At 45.8% G+C, this 23,527-nt stretch overlaps 1 protein-coding gene across 1 annotated transcript in view; it reads left to right on the top strand.

The window, feature by feature from the left end:
- The window catches only part of Pknox2 (PBX/knotted 1 homeobox 2), a 78,638-nt gene that overhangs the window by 39,254 nt on the left and 15,857 nt on the right, over positions 1-23,527 (top strand). Inside the window, exons 4-7 of the mRNA XM_013009566.1 lie at positions 6,106-6,294; positions 19,016-19,145; positions 19,643-19,740; positions 20,565-20,684. Of these exons, the coding sequence (XP_012865020.1) occupies positions 6,106-6,294; positions 19,016-19,145; positions 19,643-19,740; positions 20,565-20,684 (537 nt within the window). The remainder of the gene's footprint in view (positions 1-6,105; positions 6,295-19,015; positions 19,146-19,642; positions 19,741-20,564; positions 20,685-23,527) is intronic.

Here is a 23,527-nt window from a genome sequence, read left to right as displayed (position 1 = left end):
TGGCTTCTAGCTGGCTTCAGGATCTCAGCCTCCTGAGTAGCAAGGATTACAGGCATGAGCTACTGGCACCTGAGGAAGGCTGGATCTTTATTTAGAAAGAGAAGGGGCTATAACATTTCTCAAGAAGCACTGTACTCATAGCCTGACTTATGGAATTGTAACCTCCTGTGCAACTCCTTAATAATAACAATAAAAAATAAGAAGAAGGAAAAAAATAAGGAGGTAGAGAATCTGAAAGATAGAGCAAAACCTGGCAGAGAAATTAAGAACACATTCATCATCTCACCTGGTGATGATGTTAAATTAAGTGGCATTGTTATTGCTCTGTAATAATTTTTTTTTTTTTTTTTGCCAGTCGTGGGGCCCGAACTCTGGGCCTGAGCACTGTCCCTCAGCTCTTCAGCTCAAGGCTAGTGCTCTACCACTTGAGCCACAGCGCCACTTCCAGCTTTTTTCTGCTTATGTGGTGCTGAGGAATCGAACCCAGGGCCTCATGCATGCAAGGCAAGCACTCTACCACTGAGCCACCTTCCCAGCCCCTGTAATAATTTTTATATGATCAAAGTCATTTAGAGATATTGTTAAATAAGTTGGGCACTGTTGGCTCACACCTGAAATCCTAGCTACTCAGGAGGCTGAGATCTGAGGATCACAGTTCAAAGCCAGCCTGGGCAGGAAAGTCTATAACACTCATATCTCCAATTAACCACCGGAAAACCAGAAGTGGTGCTGTGGCTTAAAGTAGTAGAGCACTAGCCTTGAGCAAAACAGCTCAAAAACAGCACCCAGGGCAGGGTTCAAGCCCTGTAACCAACTAAAAAGAAAAGCGAAGAAGAGAAGAGATATTGTTAAATAAACCAGCACATTTTTTTCTGATGTAGAGCCAAAAATGCAAATTTTAACCGTACATGATAGATGATGTGTTACTAAACACAAAGGGATGGAGGGAATTATTGAATAGAGAGTAGCAACAGGAAACGCCAAGGAAACATTAGAAATTATTAAAAGATTTTTTTTTAGACAAATCCATTTGCTTCCCTGAGACTTACAAAGCATTTTCCTGTTGGTATCTGGTAGCCCTTGCTAAGTCATGTGAGTCAGAAATATTTACCACCCCCACTTTACAAACGAAGAGACTGAGGCTAAGGAATAATAGAATTTGCCTATTGGCACCCAAAGAGCACACAGCGGGCCTGGCTTCACAACCAGCCTGTCTGGCAGTAAGCCCCACAGGCTTTCTGCTCGAGAAGCAGTATACCCCACACACACAATTGAATGATATTACCCATCTTTTTCTCTAATATTGAAGAGGTCGTACATATTCATTGCCTCAGAGTACCATTATGATTTACTCTACCTTATTAAATCTTTAAACCAATTCTATTAGCCCATAAAAAACTAATCCTTCAGCTGCACTTTGTCAGACCCAAGATAGGTCCACTTTGACCACTCCACACAAGGTCTAATTTCAACACACTGCGCATGTTTTGCACTTAAGCAAAGCATTCTGGGTATATTTTACTTTTTATTTCAGGTATCTAAATTTTCTAATTTTTGCTAATCAGGAAGTATTGGCTATGCACTTGAAATAAGCATACAGGGCTGTTTGTTCACTTTCTCTGTGTGAATATATTTGCATATATTTGTGTGTGAGGGTGTATTACTTCACAAGAAGATTTTAAAATAAATGAATCAATAGAATATTGATTAAAAATGCAGCACAGAAGGGCTGGAGATACTGTTTAGCAATATCTTGCAGAGCTTTCAAAGGGCCTTGGGTTGGATCACCAGCACTGGAAAAAAATCTTTAATGTCGCAAAGCTATTTGGTTTGCTAGAACCCTGCACTCCCTGACACTGAGCTCCGCCCTCTCTCCCAACTCATCCACCCTTTACCTCAACATTTTCTCTGTCTATATGAATCCTTGGAGTCTGGTGTGGGTATACAGTAATGTGCTTTCCTATCACCTCCCAGCCATGTGACTTTTAAGGAAGAAAAACTCAATATCTCTGAACTTGAGCTTCTTTACATATCAAATCTGAACGATAAGGATACTGACCTGCAAAGGTGGTTGTCAGGAATAAATAGGGTGAGACACGGAATGGCTTGACCTGCCAATCCATAACAAAATGTTAGGCACTGCTATTGCTCCATCAACAAGTGTCTATTAAGCACCTTACACTATTCAGAGAGGTAGAAGCCAAAATCTTTGTGATGAAAATCAAGGCAAAAATTTAAACAAGAGCAATTCTTTATTAAATACTTAATTTCACATTTTGTTCCAAATGATCCATACTGATGTCACCATTCTCCCCTTACCTAGAACCATCCATTCTCTCTGTCTCTCCACAGGATGAGACTTGGTAGCTGAGCTCTGTATGAAGTCCTACAACTCTGAAGTTTCTGTTTATGAATAACAATGAGTCCAGTATTTCTGTGTGCCCATCCTGGGGTTTGGACTCAGGGTCTCACGCTCTCACTTGGCTTTTTCTTTCAAGGCTGGTGTGCTATCACTTTGAGGCACACCTCCACTTCCAGAATTAGCCTAATTTAATACTCCAAAACCCCTTAATTAACGGAGCTCAGTCCTTGCCCACAAACCCAGCCTAGGGAATATGGGCTCTCAACTTGAAATGTCAACGAGACTCAGAGAAGGGCAAGACTCCTCCTGCCTGTTAGCCACATGGCCCTATACGCATCTCACAGCCAAAATTCTCAGGGAGAGATTTCCTTCCTTCCTTCTTTTTTTAATACTGTCTGAGCTCTTTCACAGGCATCAAGATGCTAACAAATGCTGGGAGAGTGGGATTAAACAAAGACCCCCATGTATTACCTGAGTCAACATAACTAAATATAGAAAAGCAATAAGGCTTCCTCCACATCTTTTTATCTTTAATTCTGATATAATTATGAATTCACATGCAGTTGTAAGAATTCATAAGGAGGGATCATGTGTCTCTCCTTGCATCACTGTTGCACAATTTCACCAACAGGAATGACCTACCAAGAGTTGACATTGGTCAAGATGCATCACACTCGTAAACTGACATGTTGAGTTGAAACCTCTTTGACCAACTGCTTAAAATAATTTTTTTAAAGGAATAGGCTTTCAACTTTATTCAAATTTGCCTGTTTTACACACACACGTGTGTGTATACCTAGGTGTGCTGGATTCTATGCAAGCTGATCACATTTAGACACGCAGACATTGTCACAATCAGGGTACAGAGTCCCTTCCTCCCTCCCTCCTCCACTGTACCACCTGTCAGTCACTAGACTCCGTCTCTATAATTTTTGTCCTTTCAAGAATGGTATATAAATGGCATTGTGTAGTTATTATAGGATTCTTTCAGACTGTTTTTTTGTTCTCTCAGCTCAACTGCCTTGTGATACATCCACACTGTTGAATGTATCACTATTTCATGCCTTTTTAAAAAATTGTATTCCATGGTATGGAATGTGGGTTATTTCTAGTGTGGGGCTATTAGACATAAAGCTACTTTGAACATTCACATATGGGGATTTGGTGAATAAATGGACATTTTTTATTGGGTGTCCATTTTTATTTCTCTGGAATAAGTGTACAAGAATGCCATGGCTGTGTCACGTGGTATGCATATACTTAATTTTGTAAGAAATTGCCATCTTGTTTTCCATGGGTGTTGTACCACTTAACATCCCCACCAGCAGTGTATGAGTGACCTAAATTCTAGTTCCTCTCCAGCATGTGGGGTTAGCATTATTTTTTGTTGTAACTATACTTTGGGGTACACCGTGATATCTCATTGTGGTTTTAATTTGCATTTCTCTAATGGCTGATGACATTGAACATCTTTTCACGAGCTTATTTACCATCTGTACATCTCCTCAATAAAATGTCTGATCCTGTCTTTTGCCCTTGTTCTAATTAAGTTGCTCGTTATTTTGCTGTTTAGTTTTGGGAGTTCTTTATATCTTCTAAATACAGGTCTTTTGTCAAGTATGTGGTTTGTCAAAATTCTATCCCAATCCATAGTCTTTTATTCTCTTTACAGGGTTTTGTTTTGTTTTGCTGCTGGTACTGAGGCTTGAACTCTGGACCTGGGCACTGTCCCTTAGCCTTTTCACTCAAAGCTGGCACTCACCACTTAAGCCACAGCTCCACGTCTGGCTTTTTGCTGGCTAACTGGAGATCAAAGTTTCACAGACTTTCCTTCCCTGGACTGGCTTTGAACTGTGATCTTCAGCTCTTAGCTTCTTGAGTAGTTTGGTTTGCAGGCATGAGCCATTGGTACCGGACTTTTCACGGGATCTTTTGAAGAGCAAACCTTTTTAATTTTGAAGAGTAAGATGTTTTCCATTTCTAAATCGTGATTTTCATGTCAGGTCTAAGACTTCTTTGTTGAACCATAGTTTCTGAAGATTTTCTTTTTTTCCATTTTTTTCTTCTAAAAGGATTATCGTTTTATTTCTTACATCTAGGTCTCGGATTCATTTTGGGTAACTTTTTGTAGAAGATGTGAAATTTAACTTGATTTGTTTGCTTTTGTTTTTGTTTATAGATATCTAATTCTTCATTACCACTTGAACAAACAAACCCCTGTTAAAAAGAAATTGGGCTTTATCATGCTCTAAAAGAATGTTTAGAGATTTTCTCCCTGTCACCACTGGGAATTTATCCTAAGGAAATAATATGGAACCCAGGGCAGAGGAGGACTTCACACTTAGAAAATGTTTGGTATAATCTTTTCTTGTGTGGTACTGGAGATTGAACCCGGGGCCCATGCATACTAACCAAGTATTCTACTACTGAATTTGACCTCAACTTCTCTGTAACTCTGATTTTGAAAACTGAAAAATTGGATATCATCTAAATGCCCAGCAACAGATAACTGGTTAAATAAGACATACACATGGAATAATATGTATCACCTGAAAAAATTACTAATTTTCACCCATTCAACAAATAATTTATTAGTACTAGAGATAACATGGTGGCCAAATTAGATGCCATCTCTGCCTTGGCAAAGCTCCCAGACCAAGAAAACAATTAGAAAACTCCATTTGGTCAGCTAAGAAAAAAAAAATCAGGAAACCGAAGTATAATAACAAGATTATTGAAAGTAGGTTAAATTAAAACTAAGAGCTGCGAGTCAAAACATAAGGTCCCTGAGCTCAATCTCCAATACTGAAGAAGGAGGAAAGGCAGGAAGGAAGGAAGGAAGGGAGGGAAGGAAGAAGGGAGGGAGGGAGGAAGTTAAATTCTATACATATAGAAATCCTTCTTTCAGGGTGATTGGGTCAAAGATAGGATTCTTGTTTTGCTTTCTTTTTTAACCCTCTGCTTCCTGTACCTTCCCATCCTATTTTCTTTTCATGTTAGTAACAAAGTGCAAACATCAATGCCAAAGTCACTTGTTGCCATGTTAGGGTTAAGAAGGTCCCCACAAAGAGGCAGAGGCCCAGCCACACCAATCCAAAGGGCACAGAAAGCACACCATTGGTATCTGGTGCCTGCTAAAGCATACTGGATTATTCAGTCCGTCAGCAAGTATCAATGGAGTATCCACCAGGCAGCCCACATCACATGAAGCACTTAGAATACAAGTTTAAGAACAGACAGTCCCTGACCTCTGAGGCACTTACAAGAAACTCTGATCGCAATCTTCCTTCTGCTTGCTCAGTACTTCACACGTTAGAGTGAGCCATCCTGGACACCCCCTCCTCTGATCCCCTCAAAGAACCTGTAAAGTCGTCAGGGAGGGTATAATTATCCCCATTTGTCAGACACTAAGGCACAGAGAGCTTAAGCAAATCGCCCAAGGTCACTCAGATAGTAAATTGGAGGCCAGAAGCTTGGGACCTGGCCTTCTATCTCTTAAGTTCAACGCTGTTCTCACGATGGCACAATTGCTTCAGAAACAGCTGTGATAACCATGGGCTCAAAGCAAGCGAATAATCAGCAAAGAGGCCGTAAGGAGAATTTAAATCATGTGGATGAGAAAGCACAAGCAGGATGCAGGATAGCGACTCCTCTGTCTTTGCTGTGGTTGCGATCAAGGGGTCCCGGCGGGGAGGGGAAGTGAAATGTGGACACCTGGGTTGACTGCTCCTCCCTCTCCCCAGATGGTGAAGGCAATCCAGGTCCTGAGGATCCACCTGCTGGAGTTGGAGAAAGTCAATGAACTCTGCAAGGACTTTTGCAACCGTTATATCACCTGCCTCAAAACCAAGATGCACAGTGATAACCTGCTCAGGAATGACCTTGGGGGGCCCTACTCCCCCAACCAACCCTCCATAAACCTTCACTCACAGGTAATACATACAGTTTCCGTTCTGTGTTCTAAGCCAGGAGTGTGACCAAGGCGATTCAACTCACTGGATCCTTTCTCCATGACCCACTCTTACTATTACTTAATTCATGATTCCTTTATTAGTCCCAAACTGGCCTCCAACTCGCATTTCTCCTGCCTCAGCCTGGGTAAGGCTGGGATTATAGGTATGCACCACTATACCTGGCTAGCACAGTCCTTTCCATCTACAGATCCCACCACCAATTCCAGGGGCATCAACCTTCTCTAGGACTGAAAAATTATAGAAATCATATCAGAGGGGAGAATGTCGAAAGAAATACCTGACTTCCCAGCCCAAGGTTTCCCAACAAAGCGAATGATCTCATGGTTAAGAATATGGAAAGCTGCCCAGAGGAGGAGCTGAGGATGAGATTCATCCTCCTGGCTTCTCTCAAGGGCTTGAATTGTGAACTCTGAATTCCTGAGAAGGAGGCTTTAGGGAAAGTGGTCCTTGTCCAAATCCTGCCCATCTAACAGATGGAGATAGCATCCAGAAGACTTTGCTCCCTGATGGTTCTCCAGTTTCTTACCCTGCCACTGGAGTTCTGCACTTCTGGCCTGCCAAGTTTCAGGGCCACTGCAGATGGCATGTCAGCTCCCCTCCTTCCCCCACCACACACACACCCACACACACACACACACCTTCCAGATGCATCCTTTTCAAATGCTATCTTCACCCTCCAAACTGAGAAGGGAGGAAATGGTGTCTGAGGCACATGGAAAAGAATGGAACTCCTCTCTAGGACAGAATGTCTTCCCAGAGTCTACCAACTGAGAAAGCTACCCGATTATTATTCCCACACTCACTGGTATCTATGTAAACCGTACGGTTACCATTTTCATCCCTTCTCACTGAGCTCCTGAGTCTAAACAATCCACATGAAGACCCCTGGAAAGCTCACAGTGGCCTGCTTGTTAGGCTGCACACTGTGGGATACAGGTAAACTTCATAAGAATGGATGGCTAGAAAGGATGCCTAGGAGGTATGCCACTTTTAGCTCTACCCTGCTAGGACCTGGAGGTTGGTTGAGGGCAGGGAGAGGGACAGGCTAACCTGGACATGGCCAGCTGTGCCCTGCACATTGTGACAGCGTGAATCTCCAGAGATCCCTTCCATATCACACCAAACCCACCCTGGTGGCCTCTCTGTGGGACTGGAGAGTGCATACCTCACAGGACACTGGGCAAGAAGTTTATTTCTTCATTCTAGTGCTCAAAATCACCAAGTCACTTTATTACAGATCTAAAAACAGCAGCCCAGGCTTCTGCTTGCTAATATTCTCTTGAAATAGACTCATTCCTTCAGAGTCTTATTGTACTTTCCCTTATGATCAAAATTAGCAAGAAACTTGCATAAAAGAGGACAATAATTGCTCAACGAGCATCTCGTTTGTAATTTATTAGTTTCTATTATTGTGGGTTACCATGGTGACGCTGCGCAGCCCTGGTGACGGGAGAGATGGAAGATAGGAGCTGAGGAGGCTGCGAGGCCTCACCAAATGGAGATGCACATTTTTATCAGTAATTTTCATGAAAATAATAAGTAAGGAGTTAATGAGATGGAAAGCCATCCTGTGGCTATTGTGAATTTTTTTTAAGTGTTGATCTAATTAGAATGCATCGGTCAGGAAAAGTAATGAGGATTTAGTGCCTCCCAGAGATGTGAGGATCATATCAGAAAATTAGCACAAGTCTTTGGAAATAATCAGGTCCTTAGAGAGGCACCGGATTTCCCACTCCTGGGCTCTCTGACTACCTAGAGCTCTGGAGTTGGGAATGTACCAAGGTAGCAGGAGGAAAGGAAGGAGGGGCAGATGGCTTTCCCAGCCACCGTGGCTCCTCAGAGCGGAGGGTCTGAGGCTGATCAGTGAGATTGTGGGAAGCAGGGTTACTGAAGGAGCAAGGCTGTGCAGAGAAAGGTAATGTAGGCTCTAGAGGCTCAAGGTCTCCAGAACTGATGCAGCGGGAAAGCCAGCTCTCTGGGGAGAATGTCAGCATTCAGGGGCCTTTGAGCTTTGAGGAAAGCAGGAAGAACTTTTTGATTCCCATCCCTGCCAGCCATGGGGGTCAGGCCCTAGGGTATTTCCAGCAGAAAGGCCTCTGAGCCACAGGCAAAGGGGAAGTCAGACAACTGGGTAAAGACAAAAAAAACACTGAAAAAGAGATGAAAGGGTACCTATTTAGTATTATCCAAACTCTCCCCCTCATTTCCTCTGACTGCCACCCCTTCCTTGCCTCTTTCATTCAGGCTTCAGTAGGTAAATAAGGTAATTGCACGTGGGCTGCTACAGCAGCTTCCTGACCCGCCTCCTGTCTTCTCCAGCCCTCCCTCAGCCCCGCTCCACCCACAGCCACTCGCCTCCTCCACACCCACTCGCCTCTTCAGCTCCTGCGGCTGACTGAAGCTTCCTCCTGAAGCCCTGTGCAGGTCATTCTGTTCAAAGACCCCGAGCTTTTACCCCTCCCTACCTGACATTCAAGGCCTCCTTCTAGCTGCTCTCAGCCTTCCTTCCTGGGCCAGTAAGATTAGTGAAGGGGTCACGACCATTCCTCCAGGCCCATCTGTTCAAGAGATACCTTCACTGTCCATACCTGTCTTCCCCGTCAAATCACTTCCAAGTCTAGGCACCCATGGAGCCCCATCCCCACCCCCTGTCCAGAATGGATCTTTCAGACCTGGGGACATAGCTCAAGTGATAAGAGTACCTGCCTAGCAAGCATCAGGCCCTGAGTTCAAACCCCAGGACCTCAAAAACGGGCCTTGTTTTCTCTCAACCGATGGCAGGCCACTGGTGCAACATCCCACGTGACTTGAGAGGAGATCCTTCACTTCAGTCTCACTTGTCTCTCCTGAATAACACCTTTTTTTTTTTTTTTTTTTGGAGTGGACAAGACATTTTCTATTGGAAATCATCGAATCACTTTATTTCAGATCTGAAAAATAAAAGGCAGCCGCCCAGCCTTCTGCTTGCTAATATTCTCGTAAACTAGACCTATTCAGAATCTTCTTGTCCTTTCCCTCGAGATTCCAGCTGTGCCCAAAGGGTCTTGTGGTTCATCAGTGGCTACAAGCTTCTGGTTGAAAGAAGTACTGTGATAAGAGAGACAGATAGACAGGTGGACAGACAAGAGAAGACCAAAAGAGGAAAAATAATTGGAGGAAAGAAAGGGAATGGAAGGAAAAGAAAAGAAAGGAAGGGAAGGGAAACAAAAGGAAGGGAAAAAGAAAGGAAGACAAAAATAGAGGATTAACATTCAGGGGGTGGAAGCTAAAGTATGATCGATAAAGGGTAACAAGGAGAAAGAGATGGAATGAGACAGACCAAGGCAAAGGAAGATAATCACTGAGAACACAGGGACAGAAAGAATGGAAAGATGAATGGCAGCCAAAGGAAGAGGAAAACGTGAATGGGTGATCTAAGTGTGAACTTGGAGAAGAAAATAAGTAGGAAGTGTCCTATGCTGACCCCATCCTCCATCTCACTAAGTGGGGCTAGAGATGGCTTGTATGATCTCATCCAGGAAGGAGACCCTGGGGTACCAAGGACCTGGGATGAGAGACTTTTATTCCAAGAAGGTCTCAGGAGCCGGTATAAGGACGGAAAGAGGGGTATAAGGAAGAATTGAGGGGTGTGTGTGTGTGTGTGTGTGTGTACATTCGTCATGGTCCATCTGACCTTAATCCTCCCAGCCTGAAATAGCTCCCCTGAGTACCAGCCTGGCTTGAGGAAGGACATCGCCCCTTTGGAACATGACCCTCCAGATCAACAACCTGGCTGCCGACCAGCTTTGTTGTAAACTGCTGGCTCATAGTTTTCCCCATGTACTCATCATCCAGTCTTGTGTCACAAAGTGGGAGACATTTTTATTTTCCAAATGACAGCTCTACTCCCAGATGCTCTGTTGTATTATCCAGCTTGCTCTGTGGGGTTTGAGTATATTCCCAGTTTGGCCTTCCAGTTCCGTATGTGGATTTTTCTCTGTGGGGGTGGAATGAAGGGAGGAAACGAGGGAGATTGCTTCTACCATGCAGAACTTTAAAAAAAAAAAAACTTTCAAAGGTTTGCACTAATTCACTGTCGTTGGTTCTGTCCACCTCAATAGAATGTCATTCTGTCCTGCCTGTACACAGTAACCTTCATTTCTACAGGGCCAACTTCTGTAGTACCACATTCATCCTAGGCTTCAGCTCTGGGTTCTCTTATCCTTGCTAAAGACCATGAACTAAACCACCCCACCAGAGAGAACCCAGCTCTCCCTCTTTCCAGTGGAGATTTAGATTCCCTACTTTTGCAGGCCAATAGATAGGAGACACCGTTTGTTGTTCACTTGGTTTTGTGCTGGTACTGAATGCAGGGCCTGACCTCTGTTCCTTAGCTTTCTCATTCAAGGCTGGTGCTCTACCCAGAGGCACAACTCTCCACATCTAGCTTTTTTTTTGGGGGGGGGGGTGGCTCTTTGGAGTTAAGAGTCTCATAGACTTTATCGCCTCTGTCCTCAAGATCTCAGCCTCCTTAGTAGCTAGGATTACAGGTGTGAACCACTGGTGCCTGGTGAGACAGTTTGAATTCAATCACCAAGCTTGTATATGCATTGTGCTAGGTCCTGGGACCACACAGATAAATATCTGGGAGGAGCTCCCCATCCAGGGGTAGGGGAGGTGCTGTGAGTCACATCTGAATCTCAATTATGCCAATCAAAGGATGCTCAGGACCCAGTGTACTGAAGCAGGGCAGAAGTGGGCCAGCTAAAGAGATGGGAGAGGAGCCACAGGAAGGGGATCTGGACAGAGCAAATCACATGTGTGGCTTGAGGTTGTCCTGACCATCCTTCTTCTACCTCACACAGCCCAGGTCCGAGACCCTGCCTGTGACATTCATGGCCAGGTCCGTCCCTGCCCTGCGTCAGGATGGACAAATTTCAGTGTGGATTAGGTGGGCAGAGGGAGGATTCTATGCATTGCCTTGGGAGACGCTGCTTTTCACTGGCCTTGTGAGGACTTTCCTAGGGGAGTCTTGGGAATTAGTGACTTATCAAACAGTGAGTAGCCTGGTACAGAAAGAGTCTGAATGAAATTAAGGAACTGTGGCTATCGGAATCCCAGGAGAGAAGGAGACAGAGAGGACTGTTCACTTGTGCGTGGCGTCTTCATTGAAACGCCTATGGACCCTTCCGAGTTCTACGGCTTACCAATGGATGTGACACAGTCCCTAACCTCAAAATAGAATAATCGAGTATCTTGCAACCAGAATTATGAGAAAGGGGATATATTTTGAGGCTGATCATGATGGCCAACTGCTAAAGATTTTAAAGGAAATGGAGAAGCAGGGGTGAGGGCTGGAGACACATTGGGGAGCCAATTAATGGAATAGCTACATCTTGGATGGCTGAAAGAGGATGAATTGACAGAGAGAGACCACCCACGTTCATTGAGTGCTCCTGTCTCAAACACAGTATGTGCTAGGTGCTTTCTGTTTAATAAGACTTCAACAAGCACAATATTTCCTCCTTTTTATACTGACAGAAATAAAGACACTGGCCCCAAATCACACATGTCCTAAGTGACACAGTCTAAAATGGGCTACTCCAGCGCCTATCTTCTTATGATCTGATGAGGGTTTTTGGGGGGAGGGTAACTCTTGAAAAAGGGGAGCAAGGCCTCCTAGGTCCCAAGTGGGGAGAAATGACCTGGCTGATTATTACTCCTGGATTCAGAGACTAGTTGATGGGAACTGGGCGTAATGGGGCTCATCAACTCGCTTCCAAGTAGTCGGCAGGGGGTAAGTGTCATGGAGGTCAGTCAGTCCAGCTGGGATGTAGGGCTTGTGCCCCATGACACCGCCTCATTTGTGAGTTTGAAGATCAAGTGGGGCGGGGCCGAGTGACCCACCTTAGAAGGATCTCTGCTTAGGTGGAAAGAAGACACTCAGGTTGAGTTCCCGCTGCCTAATTCGGGTCATAGGCATTACAGCTGTCTTTCTTCAAGTTCTTAACCCTAGCCACAGGGCCAGAAGATCAAGGGGTGGTGGTTGTTGTCACCGTCAGGCCAGAGAAACCAGAGAGCTTCTCTCCTGAGAAGGAATGTTCCTTAAGAGCAGCAGCTGCTGTTTGTCCCCACAGATCTGAGCTCCCTGTCCCCTGAAGCCACAGCCCCCCAACAGAAGCGGAGCAAGCACAGGCTAGGCGGCTTGTTTAGATGTGCTTGGTTTCCTTGAGTTTGCGAACCTAGCTTTTCTTGGCCTAAGATTGGACTCTGGATCTGCTAGAACTTGCCAGGAAGGGTGTCCGGGGGCAGAAGTAAGCTTCTCACCCAGCACACCCCCACCCTCCCCACCCCCACCCCCTCTCGGTCCAGATATTCACCAAACACCTACCATGCACTTAGTAATATGTTGGCCAGTGTTGCGGCATTCAAATAAAGAGCCTTCTTACTCTTATTAAAAAACCCCAAATGGGGCTGGGAAGGTAGCTCAGTGGTAGAGCACTTGCTTTGCATGCTCGAGGCCCTGGGTTCAATTCCTCAGCACCACATAAGCAAAAAGAAAAAAGCCGGAAGTGGCGCTATGGCTCAAGTGGTAGAGTGCTAGCCTTGAGCTGAAGAGCTGAGGGTCAGCACCCAGGCCCAGAGTTCAGGCCCCATGACCCCACGACCAGACCCCCCCCCCCAAAAAACCCAAACAAAGCCAAGCACTGGTGGCTCACACCTGTAATCCTAGCTGCTCAGGAGGCTGAGATCTGAGGATCACAGTTCGAAGCCAGCCCAGTCAGGAAAGTCTGTGAGACTCTTATCTCCAATAAACTACTCAGAAAAAGCCGGAAGTGATACCGTGGCTCAAGTGGTAAAGCGTTAGCCTTGAGCACCCAGGCCCTGAATTCAAGCCCCAGGACCAACAAAACAAACCACAAAATAATCAACACAAACCCATAACCAAGCTAGGTCAAGAGAAGAGATCCAGTGGTTCTTCTGTATGCCCGGTACATAATTCAGATGGGAAGCACCAAAGTCAAGATCATGAACCCTAGGCTTAGGGTTCTCAGAACCCACTTTCACCCTACGCCCTCCCCTGGCCCAAAACTGTCCTCTTGGGAGACTTTGATGAGCTGGTCTGAGTCAATTGATCCACGGAGGAGGTGGATCTACAGAGACCCCTAGTGGCCAGGGTGAAGATAGCAAATGGCTCAGGCCGGCTCCTCTACACTGTCCCCAACTTCTACCCTTTACCCCACCTTCCCACACAATAAATCCTCAGAGATAGCTTTGGAGTTTTTCCCTTGCCTTCTTGGCTGCAGAGGCCTTTAGAAGTACATCCTAGGCCCTGGGTTCGATTCCTCAGCACCACATAAGAAAAAAAGAAAAAAGCTGGAAGTGGCGCTGTGGCTCAAGTGGTAGAGCGCTCGCCTTGAGCTGAAGAGCTGAGGGACAGCGCCCAGGCCCAGAGTTCAGGCCCCACGACCAGACCCCCCCCCCAAAAAAAAGAAGTACATCCTGTTCTTTCCTGTTTCACAGGAATCCCAATAAAACTCCACCTATTTCAAAATGGCTTTGAAGGAAACTTTGTCATTTCTTTCCTTCACTCCTTCATTTATTTGCCAGCATACTTCCTTCCAAAAATGCCTTCCGTGGATAGAAGTTAAGTCTCCCTGGGCATCCTGGGCCATTTCTCTATTAACAGTGATGAACAGCAGCTCAGGAGAGGGATGTGTGTGGCCCATTGCTCCCCGGACCCTGAACTTCCAAAAGTCATCCTAGAGCTCTTTTAGCTTTCTACAAAGTTTTCCCTTTGAACACATTATCCTTTTCCAAAAACGAGCTTTGGGATAAAATTCACCAAGGGACCCTCAAGGTCCAGAAAGAGTTACTGATGGGCACAAGAGGGCCTGTGCTACAGTTGGCTCAGTGGGTAGAACCCCAGAAAGGCCCCAAAAGCACCCCGGAGCTGCCTGCCATTCTAAGCCCTCCACGCTGCCTTGCTCTGGAGGGGCTCTTTGCCTCTGTGTCTAAACTGTACACAGGAAGACGAGTGGGCATGCAGGCAGCTTCCAGGGATGCCAGAAGAGACTGTGGCTTTCCAAACTTCAGGCAGCAATCCCGACGAGCACCATGAAGGGGCCTGGTGGGATGCAACAAAGAACTCTTGGTCTGGATAACCAGGAAGGGGATATGAGACTCTGGATGCTAGAAAATGTCACTAAAATGGTACCAGATGTTTTTCTCCCCTCTTCTTGGGTACTGAAGGGCCTGGAAGGCTCTTGTGTTTAGATCCACACAAAGCAGCATCTCCCTGGGCATGGAGTTTGATAGGCCCCAGAGGAAGCTTATCAGAGGATGTGATAATACTGCATGCTTGGTTCACAGCTTCTTCCCAGGAGCCATTGCTGCCATGGTGGCTACTTGCTCAGATGAGCGCTCTAGATTGCCCCCAGAGTCTTAGAATTGCTTTGTTCCCATTCTATAGCAGTAGATCCTATGACTGGAGTCTTGGAAATAGACAACTAGGGTCTATGTAGAATTCTAGGGCTTGGCACCATGGTCCACAAGCAACAGGCAGGAACCAAAGGAAGTGTGGCAAAGTTTTGTGCTGCTCAGACGGGTGTGCAACCTCAGCTGAACCTCTTCTGTTGCTAAGTAAAGAACCCAAGTGGCTGTAGGACTTCGAGGACAGGTTTTTAATCCCTAGTTGAGTGACTTCAGCCAAAGGAAGTGGGAAATAAATTATTGGATGGCTAAAAGTGCCAGGGTGTGTACTCGCACTGAACAGCTTGTGTTCCTGACCCCAAAACCCATTTCCTGTCTCTGCGATTCTCCATCCTACACTCAGATATAGTACCAACATTTAAGGCAAGGCTATTTGACTCTTGGATGTCACTTCCATTCTCTGGATCTCAATTTCTCTTCAGGCAAGTGGAATAGCCTATCTCCTACTGCCTCCCGTAAGGTTATGATGAGACTAACCTGAAATACCATGGTGGAGCCTGGCATGGTGTTACATAGCTATAATACCAGCATTCGGGATACTGAAGTGGGCAGATCACAAATGCAAGACTAGCCTGAGCTACAGAGGAAGACTCTGCCTCCAAAAACGCCAGCAGAAACCACACCATGGTTGATGGTCTGAGAATCTATGTCTTTAAAAGCATTCCAGTGCACAGGACATTTGTGAAAAAAATTCCTATTGCAGCTGTGGTCGGTAGATACCATTTTCCCAGACCCTAGGGATGCCTGGGGATCTTGCATCCTTATTATTGCCCCAGCTGTGATGTGGGCATTCATGGCCTTGCTCATGATCTGTCTCGTCCTCTGAAATTTTCCATTCCATTCCTTGGCTGTTATCATTTGGCTTTCTCTACACCTCCCAGGCAAAACTTCAGAAAGGGGGAGATGGGTAGGAGAAAGATCAATCCAATGCATAAATTGCCTTAGGTCCCCAAACCAGTGGGATGGCCTGGAGACTCACCAAGCCACAGGGGAGAGGAGTAGCCGCAGTCTGGTAAGCAGATGAAGTATCCAGATGCTGTCTTGCTCTTCTGCCTTTGGCTAGTTAAATCCCACAGGACACATCATCTATACATATATATGTGTGTACACACACACACACACACACACACACAGAGTTTTTTCTGACCCTGGGATTCAAACTTGGTATCTGATGCTTTTGCTCCTTGGCTGGCCCTCTACCACCTAAGCCACACCTCCAACCCCACACTTCATATTTACATTACTGATTTTGAGTGAGGAGGATCTTCATTCCACAATTTCATGAGTATCTACCCAAAGAGGAACACTAAAGCATGAATGATTCTAAAGGAAGTGTGTGTGTGTGTGTGTGTGTGTGTGTGTGTGTGTGTGTGTGTGTGTGTGTGTGTGTGAGAACAGGGCTTGAACTCAGGCCCTGCACACTGTCCCTTAGCTTTTTTACTCAAGAATGATGCTTTACTACTGAGCGACAGCTCCATGTCTGGCTTCTTGGTGTGTGTGGTTAATTGAAGAAAATCATCACACAGATGGTCCTGCCTTGAGCTGGCTTTGAACTGTCATCCTCAGATCTTATCTAAAAAGCTAGGATTACAGCCCTGAACCACCAGTGCCTGACAAAGGAGGTATTTTTGAGCAACCTCTCCCATTGGTTTTAGGACAAATGACAAGCAGGTCCCCTCCCTCTATTAAATTGAACTTGCAAGTTTGCTTCACTGCAGTTAATATCAGTGCTGCTTTGCATCTTATGAGAATGTCTGGCTGGGATGTTGGAATGAGGGAGTCACAACCCAGGGACAGCCCCCTGGCTGAAGATATAGGCTTCAAGGGCTTCTGTGTGCAGGCAGGGAGAAGAAAGCCAACATCCTTTGTAATCAAGGAAGAGAGGCCCATAGAAAGGTAATCTGGACTTGTGAGTTTAGGCTATTTTTCTCTCTTTACCTCGCCTTCAATGACTAGGCAAGGAGCCTTGTGTAGCCTAGAACTCGGTCCACAGTGTAAATTAAGTACTTGTGGGGATCTGAATTCTATTCTTGTTGCTAGAAATCAACTGAGCGATCTAAGCCTCCTTTCTTACTTGGACCTCAGGGAGTTTTTAATTTGTTGCCACTTTGAAAAGGCTCTTGGAAGTGTGTGGACTTCTGCACACCATGCTCAATTCCTGAACAGGCAGGTCAAGAGTTCTGCTCCCAAGTGAACCTCCCTGGCCACAAAGCCCTCGGAGCCCCAGAGACGCTGCCCTCTCTCATCCCCAAGGTCACCGCAGCAAGAGAGGAACCCAGAATAGAAGCAAAGCCTCCTCCTGCCCCACCCACCCAGAGGTCCCGTGTGATGTCAGGCAGGAGGAAGGAGGGCTCCACTCCAGTCCCTGGGTGCTACTTATTTATAGGCGCTACTGGGGCCAGGGACCATCCCAAAGGATATGCACACACACACACACACACACACACACACACACAGAGGCAGCTGGGAAGGAGCCACCAATAGGGATTTAATCAGCAGCATTGAGTGAAATGTGAAAATCAGTGTCATCTTCCACGTCCTAAGAGGTTCTGCCAGTTTCCATGGTGCCAGGGGTTGAGAGGTCTCACTAGGGCTGTGCCCTAAGGGCTGTGCCATTTTCCCTTGGTCTGTAGCTATAGGTAGGAAGGCTTGGCTCCAAGGTTTTTTTAAGCACAGTCTCCTCATTTCAGACTCCCAACTTTCCCTAGAGGCTGAAGCTTCTTCAAGCCCTAAACCAAAACTAGAAAGTGAGGGCCATCTTCTCCATTTTTAGTCTAATTTCTTGACTGTTGACTTGTCTCTAAACCATTGTAGCTCAAACTTTATTATTCCAGCTTTTGAGCTTTGGATTCTCCACCTAAATTAAGTGGCTGTTGGATTTGGTTACTAATTCAAATCCCATCTTCTTACTTTTCTTTTTTCTTTTTTTGTGCGGGTAAAAGAGACATGAGCTCAGGGCTTCCAACTCTTGCTGGCTATCTTTGCTCACCATTGGCACCCTACCACTTGAACCATATCTCCACTTCCTGGCTTTTTGCTGGGAAAGAAGACTCTCTTAGATTTGTCTCTCTGGGCTGGCTTCAAACCTCAATGCTCACATCTCATCCTCCTGAGCAGTTAAGATAACAGGTGTAAGCCACTGACATGCAGCGCAAATCTTGTCTGGTTTCTGATCATGATTGTTGTTGGGATGAGCTAAGAGACTCAGGCTCATCTCCCAAACCTTCTATAATACCTCATTGCCATCTATGCCTTCATTTTTTTAAAATTCTGGAGCAGGGAGGTCAGGGCACTATATTTATATATATATATATATATATATATATATACAGATATACACACATATCTGTAAATATACATATATATCTATGCAGATGTATGTGCACATGTATGTATGTGTCCATACATGTTATATATAAGAATATATATATTTATTTTGCTTGCCTCAAACCTAGAGATACTGATCCCTCACACACCCAGTTCTTTTCTTTCGCAAATGCTCCTAGACCCAACCACCATGGGTTTCACTGGAAGCTACTTTGTGCTTGGTGTGAAGGAGAGAAGCAAGGGGGAAAGGATAGGAAAACAACTGGAGCCAAGGAGTCTGAGGGATGACTAGTGAAGGTCTCTACACATCAGAATCACCAAGAGGGCTTGGTGCTAGGGGCTCATACCCATAAGTACTTATAATCCTAGCTACTCAGGAGGCTGAGATTTGAAGATACCTTCCAAAGCCAGCCTGGAGCTGTGACTCAAGTAATATAGCACCAGCCTTGAGCAGAAAAACTAAGGGACAGCACACAGAATCCACCTGGGGAATTACCAAACTCCATTGCCCATGACTTATACAGAAGAATCTCAGAGATGGAACTCAGGCATCATTTTTAAAGATTCCAAAGTATAGCCAGGATTTGGCCCATTGTGGCTTGGGGGATAATGTGTGCTTTGAGTTGGCTGGATGACGGAAGGCGAGTGGGCGGCTATTGTTGGCGTTTTGGTTTTGGTTTTGCTTATTTTCTTAGTATTGAGCCTTCTTATTCATCCTTTCTAAGAAGCCATGAGATTCATCTTTCTCGAGTTAGGTCTAAGGAAGAGCAGGAGGAAGGAAGGGGGAAGACTGGAAGGGAGAGGGGAGAGAAGGCCTTTGGGGCTGTAGCATCTAAGATTGCAGGGACATTGTCACAATTCACACCTCCCTTACTGCCAGGACCTCCTGCAGAATTCCCCCAATTCCATGTCTGGAGTCTCCAGTAACCCCCAGGGGATTGTGGTCCCAGCCTCAGCGCTCCAACAGGGCAACATCGCCATGACGACTGTCAACTCACAAGTGGTGTCAGGTCGGTGCAAGGAAGGGGTGTTGGGATTGGGGGTGCGGGCGGGGGAGTTGGCCCTGGGAGAAGAAAGGATGGCCCCTGAGGAAGTGCGGAACCAGGGTGTGACCTCATGCCAATGGAGGGATCTTTGGGTTCAGGTGCTTAACTAAACCATTCTGCAAATGGTTAGCACTGAGACTTGATTGGGATGGGTTGGCACGAATTTGGGCCAAATTCTCAGGATGTCCTCCCCCTCCCCCCAATACCACCCAGACTAAGTAGAGCTATGTCACTTCCCCCAGATATTTCCCACCAGAGCCTCTGCTCACCTCTGGACACCATACCCCACCCCACCCACTCCTTTTCTATAAGAGGAAGAAGCAACCTCAGTACTCTGGAGTCCGGGGGTGGGGGGGGAAGGGTCATCACACATAAATGCCAAGAAAATTGGGGATCCTGCTTGTCTGCTTCCCTTCCCCCTACTCCATGTCAGGGAACCCCAAAACTGGTTGTCTCCTCAGGTGGAGCCTTATACCAACCCGTTACCATGGTAACCTCCCAGGGTCAGGTGGTCACCCAAGCAATCCCCCAGGGAGCCATCCAGATCCAGAACACACAGGTGAGTGTCTGTAGGTGTGTGCGTCTGCGAGTGGGTATGGGGGAGGGCCCGGTGATTGCTTATTACCTGCTAGGCACTTACACAGTGATTCATTCAATCTTTACTATCCTCCAAAAGGCAGCATGACCCTTGCTTTGCAGATAAGAAGCTGGGTCTGGCTAGGTTTTATGAACACTAGAGGCTTGGCTGCCTCCTGAGTTTTATATCAAAGGATCCTGCAACTTCCTATTCCTGCTCTCCAGACTGAGCCACTCTGCACCTGGGTGATAAATACACAGCAGATCTATGGAAAGATCTGCAGCCAGAAGCCTGAGACCTGACAATAACTCTGTGATCTTGGATAAGTCTCCTGACCTCTCCCAGCCTCAGAGTTCTTATCAATAAAGAGGGATTAATACCACCTTGCAAACAGCCCAACCAACCTAAGGGGTTGTTGTGAGGATTAACTGTGGTGATAATAGGAGAGTGATTTGTTCTCTGCAAAGTATCACAGAAATGCTAATAACGGTTAGATGGTTTATGGCAAATTCATATCTTTAGTACTCTCTGCATGATTCTCGCTAATTCCTCTATCTCCTTTCCCATCACCTTTCTCTCTCCTCTCCTCCTCCTCCTTCTCCTTCTCTCCTTACCCCCAAGCTTCATCGCCATTCTCTGAGGGGCCCCATGTGGGGTGAGAGGGAAAGGTGACCTCCCCAGAGCCCTAAGAATGAGTTGGGAATGGGGGCTGGCATCAAGAGCCTGCCGTCACTATGACAACAGGTCTCTAGCCACTAGCCTCACAGGCTGCTGATGCTGATTTTTTCTCCACGTGCCCCTTGAAGGTTAACCTTGACCTCACCTCCCTCCTGGACAATGAGGATAAGAAGTCCAAGAACAAACGAGGAGTCTTGCCCAAGCATGCCACCAATATAATGCGTTCTTGGCTCTTCCAACATCTCATGGTGAGTGTGTGTGCATACTAGGGGTGGGGGAATGACTAACCCACAGCTTGAGTGCCAGGCTCTGCTGCCATTGCCTGATTTTTAGGGGCCATAGCCAGAGAGAGAGAGAGAAAGAGAGAGAGAGAGCGTGCACTGTATTAGGAGAACCAGCTAGCAGCCTGCTCAGGGGAAGCCTAAATGGAGCCTAATGCTGGCACACTGCTACTGCCTCAAAAATAATGTGATGCCTCGGGATGTAATGGGGACCAACACTCCTGAGAGACTGAAGTACTGGGCAAATGTGTAACACTGCAGTTGTGAGCAGAGCAAGGGACCAGGGTTGGGGCTGTGATTACTGGGCCAGGCCCTCTTGTGCTGGAAGCCACACCCACCCTGGCCTGATGTGGAAGAATGTGTTCATTCTTTTGCTGGGGAAGACAGACAAGTAGACACATCTGTCTCCCTCCTGATTTGAGCAGTCGGATGAGGTGTGGTGCAGGCCAGCGAGGTTGCTGGAATCTGGCTATTTCACTAGCCAGCCTAGCTCCAGGACGTATGGTACAATGCCTTGGGTTTCACCATAGTTCTTATGAAGCACCTACTGTGTAGTAGGTAGTGGTTTGATGTTTGTATGTCGTATTAGCCTTTGGTTGAATGTTAGGGATGACTTCAAATTTGCAGTCCCCTAGGACTAATTTCATAGGCTGCAGTAATAAAGGTGTTCTGTGTGTGCATGTGTGTGTGCACGTGTGCTTGTGCATGTGTTTGTGACAGATTTTGTGTCCACAAGAGGGCTTCCAGCAGCCTTCCAGCTTTTTCCTGATACATCAGGACGCTTAGACACAGATACAAAACAAAGAGACTTGGGACACTGGGCTGAAAATTGCAGGAATAGAGGAGGCAGGCAAGGCCTTTCTTCTTCAGAGAGGAGAGAAATCAAAGGAATCACAGAAACTAATCAGTCAGCCAAGAGCCCTTTAACTGGAATGGGAGAGCTCCCCGAAGCCATGGAGACATGGCGCCTAGGTAGTGCTCAGACTTGGGTGGCAGCCGATACTCACTGTGGTCTTAGGGACTCTCCTTCAAAGGTGCTGGTCCTGTGTACTCAGTGGACAGAATCTCTCAGTGGTGATAGACGTTAAACTAGGACTCTGCCTCTCACCCCAATTCAAGAAGTTTGGGTTTTGCTAAGTAAGCTCATTTGAGGTCTGAACTGAGTTCCTCCTTTTCTGATTACTCTAATTCTATTTCCTTGAGGGGCAGGGAAGAGCTAACGTTTATCTCCAATGGTTGTGAAGTTAAATGGACATACATCAAGACCCAGGTCTAGCATATTGATCAGCACTTAAGAAATTGTTTTCTGGGTGTAGTGGTATACACCTGCAATCTTACCCTATGGGAGGCTGAGGCAGGAAAGTTCCAGATCAGCCTAGCCACATAGTGAGTTTCAGGCCAGCTTGAACTATGTAGCAAGACCCTGTCTTAACCAAACCAACCAACAAAAACAGCAACATAAGAAATGTTTCCTTTGAACTTTCTAGGGCATTGAACCAAGAATGAGGTGTTTGGGTTTTGTTTGTTGTTGTTTTTTTTTTTTGGTGCCAGTCCTGGGGCTTGAACTCAAGACTTGGGCGCTGTCTTTGAGCTGTTTTATAAAACGTAGTGCTCCACACCCACTATCAGCTTTTTGGTGGTTAATTGGAAATAAGAATCTCATGGACTTTGCTACCCAGGTTGGTTTCAAACCATGATCCTCAGATCTCAGCCTCCTGAGTAGCTAGGATTACAGATATGAGCCACCAGTGCATGGCTTAAGAATAAGGTGTTTGGGGCTGGGAAGGTGGCTCAGTGGTAGAGCGCTTGCCTTGCATGCATGAGGCCCTGGGTTCAATTCCCCAGCAGCACATAAGCAAAAAGAAAAAAATCCGGAAGTGGCGCTGTGGCTCAAGTGGTAGAGTGCTAGTCTTGAGCTGAAGAGCTAAGGGACAGTGCCCAGGCCCAGAGTTCAGGCCCCATGACCGGACCCCCCCCAAAAAAAAGAAGGTATTTGTTTGTTTGTTAATTTGTTTAAAGCAAGGTCTCACTATGTAGCCCAGACTACCTTGGAACTGGAAGTCTTCCTGTCTCAGCCTTTCAACTGCCAGAATTACAGGAATGTGACACTATGCTTGGCTTGGGGGACATTTTTGAGGCTGAAGCCCAACATTTATAAAAACTAATTCAGAATGGATAAGTGATATGTCATTTTGATTTGCAGTAGCTGTTGATTTTTCCATCATCTATCTGACTTTTAAGAGTAAAATGACTAGTAGGGTCACCTTACCCACATGCTCTATGTATGTGTGTCTAGATATATACCTTGTATCTCCGATTGATAAGTGTCACAAAAATGGGGCTCCTCCCTTATTTATCTATGAATTCCCAAGCACGTTCATTGGTATTACTGCCAAAAAGGAGTTCCATGATGGAACATTTGAGCAAATCTGGGCTCCACAAAATATAGTCATTTCCCCAGTGTTAGGGCTGCAGGTGGCATAGCTCTTGGTACCCTTGCTCTGAGTCTGTACTCTTGGGAAACCTAAGTCCACAGGACCACCATCATAAGCAGACATGGTTGCTCTGCTTCAGGAAAGGCAAGCGAAGAAGGAATGAAGGAAGAAGAGGATTCTGAGCCCCAGAGTCATTCTGTATCCAGTGCAGTTGAAACTTGTTTATTGGTTGGTTAATTTGCAAAGTCAGTTTTTAAAAAGGAACAGCCATTTAAAGGATACTTTATATTCACTTAAAAGATATACATTTATTCATTTGCTAATCTCTTGATTTAGGGCCAAGGCCTTTTTTTTATTAAAGTTTATCATTTTACT

This window comes from Dipodomys ordii, unplaced genomic scaffold (genome assembly GCF_000151885.1).
Source record: "Dipodomys ordii isolate 6190 unplaced genomic scaffold, Dord_2.0 Scaffold10, whole genome shotgun sequence".
Classification (NCBI taxonomy): Eukaryota; Metazoa; Chordata; class Mammalia; order Rodentia; family Heteromyidae; genus Dipodomys; species Dipodomys ordii.
Note: the sequence above shows the minus strand (reverse complement) of the source record. Positions and strands in the feature narration are given on the sequence as shown.